We start from the raw sequence: 13,649 nt of genomic DNA, 5'->3' as shown, positions 1-13,649 counted from the left end.
AATCAACTTCATTTTTTTTGCAAGTACACAGATATAGTGATAATATAAAAAATATACACATACATTCTGTAGAAATAGAAATAGTAAATTTTCATAAAAGGCCAATGAAATAAAAACACTAAAGTACCAAACTAGAAGAATATTAAAGGTTTGAACAAACTTATGAAGAGTTTCACATATATTTCATATTTATACCACAAATATATGTGGAACTATTTTCAGTTAAAATTACTGATATGTATTATCTAAAAAAGATGATTTATGACACACAGTTATGTCAGACAGAAATGAAAGTATTCTATAGACTACCATCTCACTCTATCTTACATGATGGCAAGTAGATAAATGTGTTGTTTAAAATAAGAAACTTTCAAATTAAAAAAAATTGTTAACTACATAACCTATGAAATGTGAAAACATGAATCCCCAAACTGCTTCCTCTCACTAGTTACCTTTACATCTGCACGTGTTTTATTTGTGACTTCCATGACAAATTCACAGCGTTTTCCATTGGGTGGGTTCATTAGATGATTAAGAATATAAAGATCCACTGTGGCACCCAGATTATCTATGTTAGACACAAAAATATACTCTTTGCCTTCTCCTATAAGGGTATCGAGCAAACCAGAGTTGTAGAAACTGGCGTAGATATCACCATGCCCAGGAGGGTACCAAGCTTCTGTATTTTCCCCTGAGTAAGATACATCCTTTGCTACAGGGAGCAAAGATTCTTTATTAATCCTCGGGTACCTTAAAAAAAAAAAGTTATTTTTCAATATCAACTCTGTAGAGCATTCTGAATCTTCAAGTAAAAAAATGCACTAAAATTAAATAAAATTTCGCTTCTTTTCAGAGTCTATCACTGGACGGGTAAGTAATTTAATTATAGTGAATCCTTTTAAGAAAATCTCATTATCTATGTTCTCCAAAATCTGTTTACTAGATAATACTGGTTGCTGCCCCCCCAAAATTCTATGGTCATACAGATGGGAGGATACCTCATATCTTTAAGGTATTATTTAAAAATTATGTTTTATGATTCTCCAAAATAGGGATATATTTAATAAATTTTCTCAAACTTATTTGGTTATAGGATAGTTCTTTTCCCTGAAAACCTATCTTGGAAAAGATGCCCATTCTTACAAACAAATATAGTCAGGGATGGTTCCCTTTCTTTCCCAGAAAACCAGCAGCAGGTTAACATGTCTGCTTCCCACCACTAGTGAGGACACAGGCAAGGCTGGTGGTGAGGGAAAGGAAGACAGAGGCGCTAGCACTGCAACACACAAGACCAACCAGAAAATGGAGGCAAAGCATCCATAAGAAAGCATCCATGGGAAAATAGATTTTAAAACAAACGAACAAACTCATGGTACAACTTTCAAAATGTACCTTCTGTATAAGTTCATGTAGACTCGTGTCCATCCTTAAATGGATGCCTATTCCCCCAGTTGCCTGGGCTTTGTTTGCAATTTATCATCTGAATTCCTTTTTACTCACTCTCCCTTCCCCAAAAGTAGAAGATTTTCTCCAGAATTTATTAAATTGACCCCAAGCCTATTCAGGATGTTGAAGAAATTCCTTCCCATAAGAAAGAAGATTATCAATATGGTAGAATACAGAAAGATTTTCACAGACCCTCCTGGAGACCAAATATGCCCTCAGAAAGCAAAGATATAAGCTATCCTCAAATATTCTGGATATATAACAGAATCTTAAGCAGACTGTCTTTTAAGAATTGGAAGTTACAAAACCAAAGACTGATTACAGCAATCACATATCTATTAACAAATGTTCAGCTTTTAAAAGCATCAACCACTTGTGAACATTAATCTTTGGCGCATGTACATCTTGAGACTGCTGTTATAAACAAGACTGGAATAACACAGAGTTAATTTTTTTACTCCTTGTACCTGCTTTGATTAAAAGTGTAGATTTTCACACGACAATGACTATACTTCTGCAGTATTTTTTTGGTATCTTCATCCGTGTTAAAAGAATTCATTAAAACAAGAGGAACATCTGTATTGTAGGTTTTGTTCAAATGCTAGGGAGGAAAATGACAATCAGATTACCTAGACTTACTTTTCTTTTGCTTAAAAATGTAAAAAATTAACTCTTAATGGTTAATCACAAAATGTCTAAAACATCATCTATATGAACCCAAATATATAGATTTGATATAAATAACTTAGTGTGAGCCAGACATTTTGCTAAGCAATTTACCATGTACTTGTTCATTACAGCACAATCCTTTGAGACAGACACTATCGTCATTTTGTGGATGACTAAACTGAGGCCCACAGAAGTGGTGGTTTAGTGGCAATGGCAGAGACAGGACCACTACCACCACCACTCCACCCCCAGGCAGTTGGATTCTGGAGTTGTGTGCTCAGCCACAGTGCTCTGTGGCCTTAGTAGGTAGGCAAGCACTGATTAATCATTTACTTTGTGTTCAGAGTTCTGTGGGGATGAAAGTACAAATGTTACAAAGACATGGCTGCCTAGTCTCAGGATTAATGGTCAAGAATTCTGAATCACACTCCAATGGAAATCTTTTCAGTCTCTCAGAAGAGCTAAGAGGCAACACAGTGGTAAGAAAACAGAGTTTTAGAAGTCAGACAGTCCTATGTTCAAACATTGATTCTACCCTTAATAACTAGCTAGGGAACCCTTGACAAGTAACTCAATTTCTCTGTGCCTTGGTTTCCTCATCTGTAAAATGGGGATGACAACAGTACTTACAGAGTTGTTGAGAGGAACAAATGAGGCAGCTCATGTAAAAAGCTTAGAATGATAGTTGGTGGACAGTAAGTGCTGGATAAATATTAGCTGCTGCTACTGCTAGTGTTATGATTGTAGTTGCCAACACCACACTAGGCAACAAGGATAAAGAAATAGAAAAAATAGGGCCACTGCCCCTGAAGAGCTTATGGACTTTGCCTGATGACTTTGTCATAAGAGAGAAGCCAAGAATAGTTCTTAGCTTCCATGGCATCCATCCAGATACATGACATCCTCCCTGCCTTCCCAAAAGGGGTTAATCAAGCCAGATCATCCCAGCCTTGATGAAGGCTGACACTGCAAAGAAAGGGGGTGGAGGGGTGGGGAGATAAAAGGAGAATCATCTGAACAGATCCAGAGATTTCAATAACCACAAATGCTATTTAAGATCAAAAGCTTTTATATCACTCTAAAGATTTGCTCTTAGGAACGCTAAACCTTTTTTTACACTAATAAAGAGACTAAAGATAGCAAGTTCTTTGATTAGCTCAAATTCACATCTGCTACATGTTATAATATAGCATTTATGATAACCTAAAAACTATTTTAGTATCTCATGAGAAAGAATAAATGTTACTCACTTCAATTTGCTGAACAGTCAGATCCAAAAAGGTATTCTCATTCCTGACACCAATCAGACTTTTAGGGCCTTTGCAACCCATGCTGGTTCCCAAACCACCATTGAGTTTCACCACCACTAGCTTGTTCAACACAGAAGATATATTATCCGGCAAGCCCCTGGCCTTTATCTTTTCATAGGGTTGAATCTGAAAGAAAAATAAAATTACAGGAGTAATTCAAACAACTTTACAAGAAGTTAAAAAATATCAATCCCATGGTTATTAACAAACTTCCTTAACAAGTTTTGGTTTCTCTGTGGAAAGTTTCAACCACATTTTCTTTAATGTCATGGGCCTTTCTGATTCAAACTCAAGAATTTATGGGCAGCTTCCCTTGCACACAGAAGTACGTCATTTACTTTACAGTGGATACAAGAAGGGGACAAACTTGTAGTCTACAAATACTGTCTGGCTGGTGAGAAGATAGTCTTTTGGACTATATTCTCACTCTCTTGGACTGTCTTCAAAAAGATTTCCCAATTTGTATCAACATAGAAAATGAGATACATAAAACTCATCAAGTCTAAATATTTCTGGTATACTATGGATCTACTTCAATTCTAGAGAAAATATATATAAAATCACACATTATGCCTTCTACCACAGGAGGCAAAAACCAAAACACACTTGGTTCCTTGCCCTTCTCCTCCATTCAGGCATAAGTTTGCCCTTCAGAAGAAGGTGGCGTAGCTTTTTGTCACACTTCTAGGTATGCTCAAGGACAAAATTCTTCCCTCAAGAACTTAACTTTTAGTTGTCACTGTATAAAAGCCCATACTAAAAATTTAAGTTTTATATTGTTCCAAGAAATAGGACAGGAAAGAGAGGGCAAGAGCCGGGACTGGAGAAAATCGCAGCTCAATCTCCTCCCTAGCACCCACATCTATTTCTGTGAGCAGAACCTTTATCTTTAGCTTCTCCCCTACAGGAAAGGAACAATTACACAATTTACAGCAGAGGCCCAGACTCTTGTTCAAAGCACAGGCTTAAGCAAGTCTAAACATCTGATAGCAAAAATAAAAGCTTTTAAAGGAATCACAATGCATTGTCCATTTATGTGATTTTTTTTTGTTGTTGTTACTTTGCTTTAAGGAATGGGTCCTTAAATGGACTCTTCAGTTACATTATGGTTGTAGGATAGGTAACACATAAATAGACTGAAAAATAAAACCGCCCAGTAGGTGCTCTGCAGATGTTAGCTGTTATTTGTTCTGCTACCTGTAGGGGTATGTATGTGTCCTGGGCAATGTTTGCAATTGAGAAAGGATTTGGTGGGCTCATACTCCAGTGATCTAGGCTTAAAGAGGCAAAAATATCTTTATATTTGGTCAAACACATATATTAATATCATATATATATTCCTAATCATATAATTCTTGCTGTTAACAGCTCTTTCCACACAAAAAAACAAGTCTATAGCTCTTGTTTCTTCTACCCTACAATATACTATATTAACTGCAAAGTACAGATTAATACAATTTCTTGCTTGGTGTAAATGCTGAGGAACATGAACCACTCTTCTCCAAGGTTCTCTACTGGTTACCGCTTCAGTCATCATTCATTCTGAATTATTTCCTAATGTGGTCAGATTGTCGATCTTCCTGGTAAGTGCTACAAAGTAACCTTCTATAGCCACTCATGTTCATAAACCAAAACAGGGCTGGTGGTGGAAAAGATGGGAGGAGGGGACAGGCCTGTGGGCACTCTAGGGGATGCTACTGGGATGCTAAATGCCAAGGAAAAGGAGGACCGGGAGGCATGAAAGAACACAGAACACAGTATTCGCTGCCCCTGCAGCTCATGGTCCAGGTGAGGACAATAACAACTACAACACACACAGCACCCATGGCCCAGCTGACATTCCTTGAAGGATCTTTAAATTTGACTTTACTGCCATGAACATCATTTGTTTAGCATTGCAAAGTAATACTGCTTAGGAGAAAAAATCCCAATTTAAGTGCTACATGACTAGGAAAATAAGAGTAGATGAAAGAGCTAGAACCTTTGTCACCCTGATATAACAGGGTAGCTTATAATTCTTTCTAGCAAGGCTACTGAAATCAACCAGTAAGTAAAAGGAATGCCACAGGGATACAGTGGCTTCAAGTAGTCTATTACTGGATTAGAAGAATTTCTTGGGTACATTATATTTATTCAAAAGAGTTAGCAAATGGGACCAAGCCAATTATTTTCCAATTATTTTGTAAAAACCAAGAATTTCCATTTAGCAGTCACGTTTCACTTCCCAGCAAGAATCTAATATTTACAGAGGTCTCAAAAGAATGTGAAAATCAATTTAATAGAAAACCCCTAGTTCACACATTCATTTCGGTAAAATTATTGGTTCAGAAGTAGTCTTACCTATTTAATGCTTTGAATATACTTTAAAAAAATAGAGTATATAGACACAAAATTTTTTCCTTACCCATGGTAAGGCAGGCTTGTTTTCCAATTTCATCTAAAATTTTTGATTGCAAAACATCATACATATAAAATTTTATAAAATATACATATACAGTTGAAACAATAACAGAAAGAAAACAAAAAAAAAAGAATACTGCCATAATTTAGAAGGCTCCATGCATCTGTCCCATGCATTCTGTCCCAGAATTCCTCTTCCACTCCTAGGGGTAACCACCATCTGGACTTTTACTCTCTGTAGTTTACCATCAATATGTGTATCCCTAATAACAATACTTTACTAAATTATATTTGTCTTAAAACTTTAAATAAATTGAATCATACTGTAAAGTAGGAATCCATCTTGTAATTACAACATCAACAATTCCAACAAGGCATATACTGGGATTTCTTATTGATATTTCAATATTCTGTTTCAAATAAAGGTAAACATTATCTAGATGTACCATGGAATGAAAAATTTCATATACACATTAATATCCTATCAAAGTATAAATGATTATAGGAGTAAAAACTCTATGATTTTGAAAGCTATTAATTTCATGTACAACTAATGTTTTCAAATATTTCAGTTGGTTAAATAAATTGGGAAACAGAATGACAGTAAACATAAAAACTCAGTATATCAGGTATCTATCTTTAGAAAAATATTTCTGTTTTGAGCTAACAAATGTTTATATAAATTTAAATAATGATGCCAGGCAGTGTAATCTAAATTAGTTACATCTTAATTCTAATATTTAAAGAAATGTTTGGTATACTAACATTCATAGCATTAAACAAAGTAAGCCAAACCATACTGAATTTTGAGCTATTTAATTTCATTTAGGTCATGAGTCTTCCAAAAAAAAAAAAAAGTACTAATAGGAATTTTTTTTTGAGACAGAGTCTCACTTGTTGCCCAGGCTAGAGTAAGTGCCGTGGCGTCAGCCTAGCTCACAGCAACCTCAAACTCCTGGGCTCAAGCGATCCTCCTGCCTCAGCCTCCCGAGTAGCTGGGACTACAGGCATGCGCCACCATGCCCGGCTAATTTTTTCTATATATATTAGTTGGCCAATTAATTTCTTTCTATTTATAGTAGAGACGAGGTCTCGCTCTTGCTCAGGCTGGTTTCGAACTCCTGACCTTGAGCAATCCTCCCGTCTCGGCCTCCCAGAGAGCTAGGATTACAGGCGTGAGCCACCACGCCCGGCCCTAATAGGAATTTTTTACCTACTGTGAAGATGAATTAAAAACCAAATGTCAACCTTGCTGCCTTAAAATTTCACAAGAAAAAACTCCAAAATCATGTACATTCATGATAAATCATCATTGATCCACACTATAAAGAATATAAAGTTCATGAAAAGTATTTAGAGACAGAGTTATCTAAATATATTAAACAACGGTGATATAGCACATCTTATATTTTCCTGGTTAGAGCTGGAACCCATACTACTAAGTGAAGTATCCCAAGAATGGAAAAACAAGCACCACATATAGTCACCAGCAAACTGGTATTAAATGAGCAGGACCTAAGTGGACACATAGGTACTACAGTAATAGGGTATTGGGCAGGGGGGCGTGGGGTGGGTATATACATACATAATGAGTGAGATGTGCACCGTCTGGGGGATGGTCATGCTGGAGACTCAGACTTGTGGGGGGAGGGGGAAAGGGCATTTATTGAAACCTTAAAATCTGTACCTCCATCATATGCGGAAATAAAAAAATATATATATATATATATTTTGTTCTCAGTAATCAAACTTCAAAACATACATTTATTAGAATGCTTTAGAAAGACAATTCCTTATAACTGAGTCTATGGAGGCTAAACAAATATGTGAAAAGCATGTAAAAATGATTTGTATAGACTACAAACCTTTTTAAGTAGTTGAAATACATGATTCTTAATATATGCCCAAATCTGAGTCCTAGGTACAGTGTTCCTTGTAGAAACATGTTACTGGAAAGTTTTATTCAAAGTTTTAGTTACTGAAATGAAATGTGCTACTTCTCTTTCCTATACTTAGTTATGCAGACCAAATCACAGCCTTTTTCAAGTTTGAAAGCACAATATATTGATGCTAAAAACATGATATCTGATTGAATAAATATTTATAGAATGGAAAACAAAAAATAAAATGTTATGGAATTGTCAGTGACAAACAGGGTAAGAAAATGGTTTAGGAATCACCAGCATTCAATGTTTCATTCATACTTTTCAACTACTGGTTATGAGCTGAGAGATGGTGGGCCACTCTCATCATTCTGCTTCAAAGACAAGCTACTGGAGAATATTTTACTTATATGAGATGTTCACATAGATGGATCAGCAATTATTACATTTTTACAGCTGCTTGAACAAAAAGACAGTCCCAAAAATATGCTTTGGAAATAAGAAAACCAACATAGCAGAACTCAAAAACAGCCAGTGTTGGCTTAGTTCATTTGCCGGAACCTGTTAAGAAGTAGCCAATCAATGTGCTCTGAGTATGCAAACACTTCTTACAAGGTAAATCTGTGAAGATACTCCACTCATTCTGTTCTAGGGGCAATGCAGAAATTGGTGTTTATCCAATGAAAACTGATATTCAGAGGCACACTTTTATTTTTTATTTTTTTGAGAGAGAGTCTTGCTCTGTTGCCCAGGCTAGAGTGCCATGGCATCAGCCTAGCTCACAACAACCTCAAACTCCTGGGCTCAAGCAATCCTCCTGCCTGAGTCTCCAGAGTAGCTGGGACTACAGGTGAGTGCCACCACACTAAGCTAGTTTTTTCTATTTTTAGTTGCCCGGCTAATTTCTTTCCATTTTTTAGTAGACATGGAGTCTTGCTCTTGCTGAGGCTGGTCTCTAACCCCAGACCTTAAGTGATCCTCCTGCCTCAGCCTCCCACAGCGCTAGGATTACAGGCATGAGCCACCATGCCCGGCTCACACTTGTCTTGAAAGCCATTACTCCATCACCAAATTTCTAGATCCAAAATCTAAGATCTCAAGTGACTGAGTGTATGCAGGAATATTTTTCTTCTTTTTTTTTTCCTACTTATTTTTTATTTGTATATATTTATGGGGTACAAGTGCAATTTTGCTACACTGATATACTGCATTATGGGGAAGTCAGGGCCTTCAGTACATATATCACTGAGGCAACGCATATTGTACCCACCAAGCAACTTCTCATCATCCACCTCCAACTCCTCCCTATCCTTCCGAGTCTACATTGTCCTTCATTCCACACTCCATGCAGGATTATTTTTTAAAAAACACACAAAATTAGGCAATATAAATGAGAAAATATTCAGAAATCATCTGTAAATACACATAAAACTTTAGTTTGTGAGACAACTCTAAGGAAATGGCACCATAAATTAATGAAACTTACAAGTTCAGGATACTGAAAGGATCGCCTTAGTCAGTCACAATTAGAGAGGATGGAAAACTTGACACTGTGGCACCTATGCCACAATCAGCACATCCAATACTAGCAAAAATAGTGGAAAAATATCTTGCTTCTCCATCAACCTCGGTGGACTAAAGTAAGTCTATTTACTGCTATAGATGTGCATTGTTAGTGACCACAAAAACAATCTAGCAGACCACACTGAGGATTTAGTGTTCTTACATTGTAATATCAACATTTTAAAGTCTGGTTACTAAATTTCTAAATAAAACTATAACGACTGCAATTTTTTTTGTATCCCAAAAACTTAATTATGTTGATATGAGGTCTCAGCCTCATAATAACTTTAACACCTTCAGCCAAAAGGTGTATTAAATATACTTAAAGTTTTAACTCATATCTCCCCAAGGTTGGCATCTTAAGAACCTGTTTGAATTCAAAATGGAATTCTGAATACTTGTAGAATATTTGGTGTGAAATAAAACAAGCTGATCTACTCATTACATTAAAATTCCAAAACTGAGTTAATAAAGACTCTTAGGCACGGGCCCTACCAACTCACAGTACAGACTTATTAACCATTCCAGTAAGTGCCTAGATTTCTCTGTCAAGTGCCATACTTAGAATCTTGCACCCTAAGTTAAGAGGGCAGAATGTCGCCCCTCCTCTACAAATGTCAAGGGAACCATGGTTCTTTATGTGGTGTTTTTATTTATACCTACTTATCTTCTATATCTAACCCTTAAAGCAGCTAATTAAATACAGGTCCTGCTGAGGGATCTGTTAACAAGAAAAGGACTCTGAAAAGAACTACAGAAGAAAAAGGAAGAAGAAAGTAACAAGATACGAAGAGAGGAGAGAGGTTTTGAGTGGTCAAGGTAATGTTGTTATCAGAAGCCTCCAGGGGAGGTCATTAATTTATGTTTCAAGACTTAGAGACACCATACACAGAGACACACATGCACATACAAAGAAAGGTACCAGCCATTTGATTCCAGGAAGCCAGAGCACTTTTTGTCTAAAGCTTATTACAGGTTAAATTAGGTGGTAAACTAGGCTTCCCAGCACATAAATCACCCTATAAGTCAACAGAGCTTCTCTCTGTTGATGATGCTATCCACACCCTCCACCAGGGGACCTCACCAGGCTGTCCCACAGAGCTAAGTTTAGTTCAACAAGCCAAGGGGATCTGTGTTAGAAAGTTTCTTAGCAACAATTGAAGTCACACTGGACATACCTAGCCACTGAGACATTTTTAGATCTGCCTTCCACTTTCCCTTCTCAGCTCCCCAAGGAGAATGCACAAAGACATTTACTCAGGCAAAGATGGAGGCGTTCAGAGAAAACAGGGAGTACCATGCACTGCTGGATACAGCCTCGATGTTACTCTGACTGAATCACTTTAGCCAGTCATTAGTGTGATCTTTGTGCTTTCAATCCTAATCACCCTGTTTCTCTTTTTCCTCCAAACATGAATAGAATTCAGTGTTCTAAGAAGATCTCTATTGCAACTAAATAGACAGTAGGGCAACCTCCGCAGGTGAGGTGGACAAACCCCATGAAGCTCGTGGCAAAATGTCCAGGGGAGGCCAGGCCACTCATGTTTTCTTCTCACTAGTAGAAAACAATTGGTCAAATACTTAACTTCCTCTGGGGAATGAGTGAAAGAAAGTAGCTGGCAATCTACTAAAGAACATGATTTAAACAACATTCTGCCCTCCAGGACATCAATCTAGCTTTTCTGCAGAAACTGAAGAGATTTGTAAAAAGATCTTTCAAAAACTGTCTACCATGATCTATATCTTGCCAAGTCTGTTCACAACTTAGTTTCCAGTTAGAAGAAAAGCCAAATTCATCACACAGTCATGGACACACTGTTCCTGTTAGTAACAGTATAACCCAGTTCTTGGTAGCATATTTGTGCTATTCCTGGAGACAGTGCCAAACACCCAAACCAAGCTAACAGTACCTGCCCTGTTATGGTTCACAAGGGCATGATTATTGCAATATGAAAGAATTTTTTTCAACAAAAGCAAGTTTGCCTGAAGGAAAACGAGCTGTGTAAATAGTAAGACAAATTAGAAATGACATTCCATATGTACAGAAAGTGTTCCAAGAACACTGGCTTATTCACCAAACCTTTACTGCACAGTGTTCGTGTGCCAAGTTCTGTGCTGGGCACTTTCACATATTGTCTCTTCATTTCACATTTCTAAAGGTAATAACCAAAATCTGGGTCACGTGAAAGATAGTACAGATTAATTTAATAACAGAAAACTCATACCTAGACCGATATTTTTTTTCCATTAAGTAAAAGCTGGTACCTCATATACATGGCCCCAAAGTTCATCCACATTCCCTTAGCCACCAAGATGAGCTCAACTCCTATTTTACAGAGTGAATAAAAGCCATCATATAAGGGAATGCCCTTGACTTTCTACCACCAGATCCTCAGACCCTCCCTGTATCTACATCCCTGTTACCTCCCTTTCCTTCTGGATTTTTAGGAAGAACTGTCCCCGATCCTAAAACAATCTCTCTGCCAGTATCCATCAAGGACTCCATGTCATCAATTATTCAGTCTCTCTTCTTATCTTCAGCCTATGCCTCTATATTCTCTTCCATTGGCATGAACACTAAGTATTTGCCATCTAATAAACAAAAAAGAAAGCAGCAACACAAACACACACCCTTTTTCTTCCATCTTCTTAGAGGAAAAACTTCTTGAAAGAATGGCTACACTCCCAATCACTCCCTCACCCACTGCAGTCGGTTTTCTCCTCCATCTTTTGATGAACTGCTCTTAGCAAGGTCATCAATAACCTCCTAATTACTAACATCAATATTTCTCTTACCTGTACTGTTGGATGCATTTGACACAACCAAACACTCCGTAAATCTTGAAATGTTCTATTCCCTTTGACTTATGAAACACCATATTCTATCTTTCTCCTCTTTCTGCCTGCTCCTTATAAAGCAAGCTCATTCTCAGTAGACCTTCTCTTCCACGAAATTGGTTCAATCACTCCTATCTCTAGGCACCAAGACATGCCCAGCTGCCAAGCCAGGAGCTTGCTCACATCTGCTCATGACCAAGCCCTATCAGTCTCATGAACTCTTCTCTGCTGCCATGTTCAGTACCCCACTCACCTCTGACCTGTGTTACTGCTGTGGTCTCTGTGGCCTCCTTACATTCTCTTACCCACCCTCCATTTCTCAAGTGTTGATCTTTTAAAAAACATGAGCATGTTGTCCTCTTTATTATATCATTCTGAAAATAAAGCACTGACATGTCACAGCAAAGATAATTAGCTGCCTACCCCAACATCATTTTTCCCTTCCACTTTAGAACCCTGCCTCTCAATTGAGCACACTGCCATCCAGAATAAAAGACTACATTTCAAGCCACCTTTGCAGCTATTTGTGCCAAAGTTCTGGTCAATGTGATTAAGTGAAAGTGAACTGAAAGATTTCCAGAAAGTCTCTGTGAAAGGGAAGGGGTGTGCCTGTCTTCCTTCTTCCTGTTGTTTGGAATAAAGACATTATGACCAGAGTTCATACTGGCAGCCATCTGGGACCATAAGGAAATACTCTTAAGAATAAGCAGAGCAGCAAGATACAGAAGCCCAGGTTTCTGGTGACCACCAAACTGTCATATTAACTCTGGACTGCCTCTCTCCAGACCTATTTTGTTATTTTGGGTTTCTTTATAATATGTGGCTGAATCTAATCCTAACTGGAAGGTTTGGTTTTCAAGGTAGTGATTTGACCCTTTTTACCTTCCACTTTTTCCTCTTCTACTATCCTTGACACACTGTGCCTCAGGAACATAGAGTGTTGTGTTCTCTAATGTACCATATCATCTCTTGCTTGTAAGGCCTTATGCTTTTCCCCTTCACACAACTTCATGTCACCAACTAGCTCCTCTTCATCCTCCACATCTCAGCTCTGACCACTGATCCATGGGCTTGATGGGCCATCAGACACACTTGTGAAGATCTAAAGATAATGAACCCTCTTCCAGAGAAATTCTCTAACACCTCCAAAAAACCCCAAAACTTTTTACATACAATTTACTTCACTACATTGGAAATTTCATTCCTAGAATATAAAAATAATCTTTGTAAGAGATATCATTTATCCCAGTGAAAATTAATGTGCAAATACAGCAAAATAAACTTTAACTCTCTCCAAACTAAATTTCAAAGAGAATGTTTCTGTTTGCCTTGAATAAGAAGTTGAGGCCATGCTGTGGTTTGAGATGGTTATATGCATGCCATCTTTCATTGCCATTCATTTTTACTTTTCTTTTTGATGGTCACAAGTGCTGAAAACCCTAACTCTCTCAAAAGCAAGCTCCCACAGCTTGCTCTGTCAGTTAAATGCAGGCTTATGCTAAGAAGACCAGAATTCTCCAAGACTGGGAGCTGAATAGTT

The 13,649-nt window shown here is 37.5% G+C and overlaps 1 protein-coding gene across 2 annotated transcripts in view; it reads right to left on the bottom strand.

Moving 5' to 3' along the window:
- UGP2 (UDP-glucose pyrophosphorylase 2) overlaps positions 1 to 13,649 on the bottom strand; it is a 53,624-nt gene that overhangs the window by 6,245 nt on the left and 33,730 nt on the right. For both annotated transcript variants that reach the window (XM_012764908.2, XM_012764907.2), the window contains exons 4-6: positions 3,366 to 3,551; positions 1,914 to 2,047; positions 453 to 750 (exon numbers count right to left, since the gene is read on the bottom strand). In XM_012764908.2, coding sequence (XP_012620362.1) covers positions 453 to 750; positions 1,914 to 2,047; positions 3,366 to 3,551 — 618 coding nt within the window. The remainder of the gene's footprint in view (positions 1 to 452; positions 751 to 1,913; positions 2,048 to 3,365; positions 3,552 to 13,649) is intronic.

Source organism: Microcebus murinus, chromosome 3, assembly GCF_040939455.1.
Source record: "Microcebus murinus isolate Inina chromosome 3, M.murinus_Inina_mat1.0, whole genome shotgun sequence".
In the NCBI taxonomy this organism is placed as follows: domain Eukaryota; kingdom Metazoa; phylum Chordata; class Mammalia; order Primates; family Cheirogaleidae; genus Microcebus; species Microcebus murinus.
Note: the sequence above shows the minus strand (reverse complement) of the source record. Positions and strands in the feature narration are given on the sequence as shown.